At 39.8% G+C, this 455-nt stretch overlaps 1 protein-coding gene across 5 annotated transcripts in view; it reads left to right on the top strand.

Annotated features, from left to right (window-relative positions):
- Positions 1-455, top strand: part of LOC107659693 (dnaJ homolog subfamily B member 12-like) — an 11572-nt gene that overhangs the window by 4820 nt on the left and 6297 nt on the right. For 4 of the 5 annotated variants that reach the window (XM_016448712.1, XM_016448711.1, XM_016448710.1 and 1 more), the window contains exon 6: positions 300-409. In XM_016448712.1, coding sequence (XP_016304198.1) covers positions 300-409 — 110 coding nt within the window. Of the gene's footprint in view, positions 1-295; positions 410-455 lie in introns of all 5 variants that reach the window. The other variant, XM_016448713.1, reaches the window with a different exon arrangement.

The raw sequence follows: 455 nt of genomic DNA, 5'->3' as shown, positions 1-455 counted from the left end.
AGAAACAATAATGTACAGTATGTGGAAAATAATGTGTTTTTTGAACCTTAAACCGCATAAACACATTTAATTACACCAAATACACAAAATAATGTTCTTTTTAGCAACATCATATGACCCCTTTAAAGTTCCATGGTTTCTAAAGTTGCAACAGTTTTACATGCTGTAGCTGTATTTTCTGAATGAAACAGCAGAGGGCGCCAATGAGACGTTTATGAGTAGATCAGACTATGCTGGAGAGTTATGATGACTGATTAATACGATTGTGTGTGTGTGTGTGTGTGTGTGTGTGTGTTTAGGGAGGTCTTGCTCTTCTCATGCAGTTGATGCCCATCCTCATCCTCGTCATCGTATCAGCGCTCAGTCAGATGATGGTGACCAACCCACCCTACAGCCTCAGCTTCAGACCGTGAGTCTCTCTCAATTTCAATTTCAATTTAAGAGTGCTTTCTTGG

This window comes from Sinocyclocheilus anshuiensis, unplaced genomic scaffold, assembly GCF_001515605.1.
Source record: "Sinocyclocheilus anshuiensis isolate Anshui unplaced genomic scaffold, SAMN03320099.WGS_v1.1 scaffold75, whole genome shotgun sequence".
NCBI lineage: Eukaryota > Metazoa > Chordata > Actinopteri > Cypriniformes > Cyprinidae > Sinocyclocheilus > Sinocyclocheilus anshuiensis.
The sequence above is the reverse complement of the archived record's forward strand: the minus strand, read 5'-3'. Positions and strand labels throughout refer to the sequence as shown.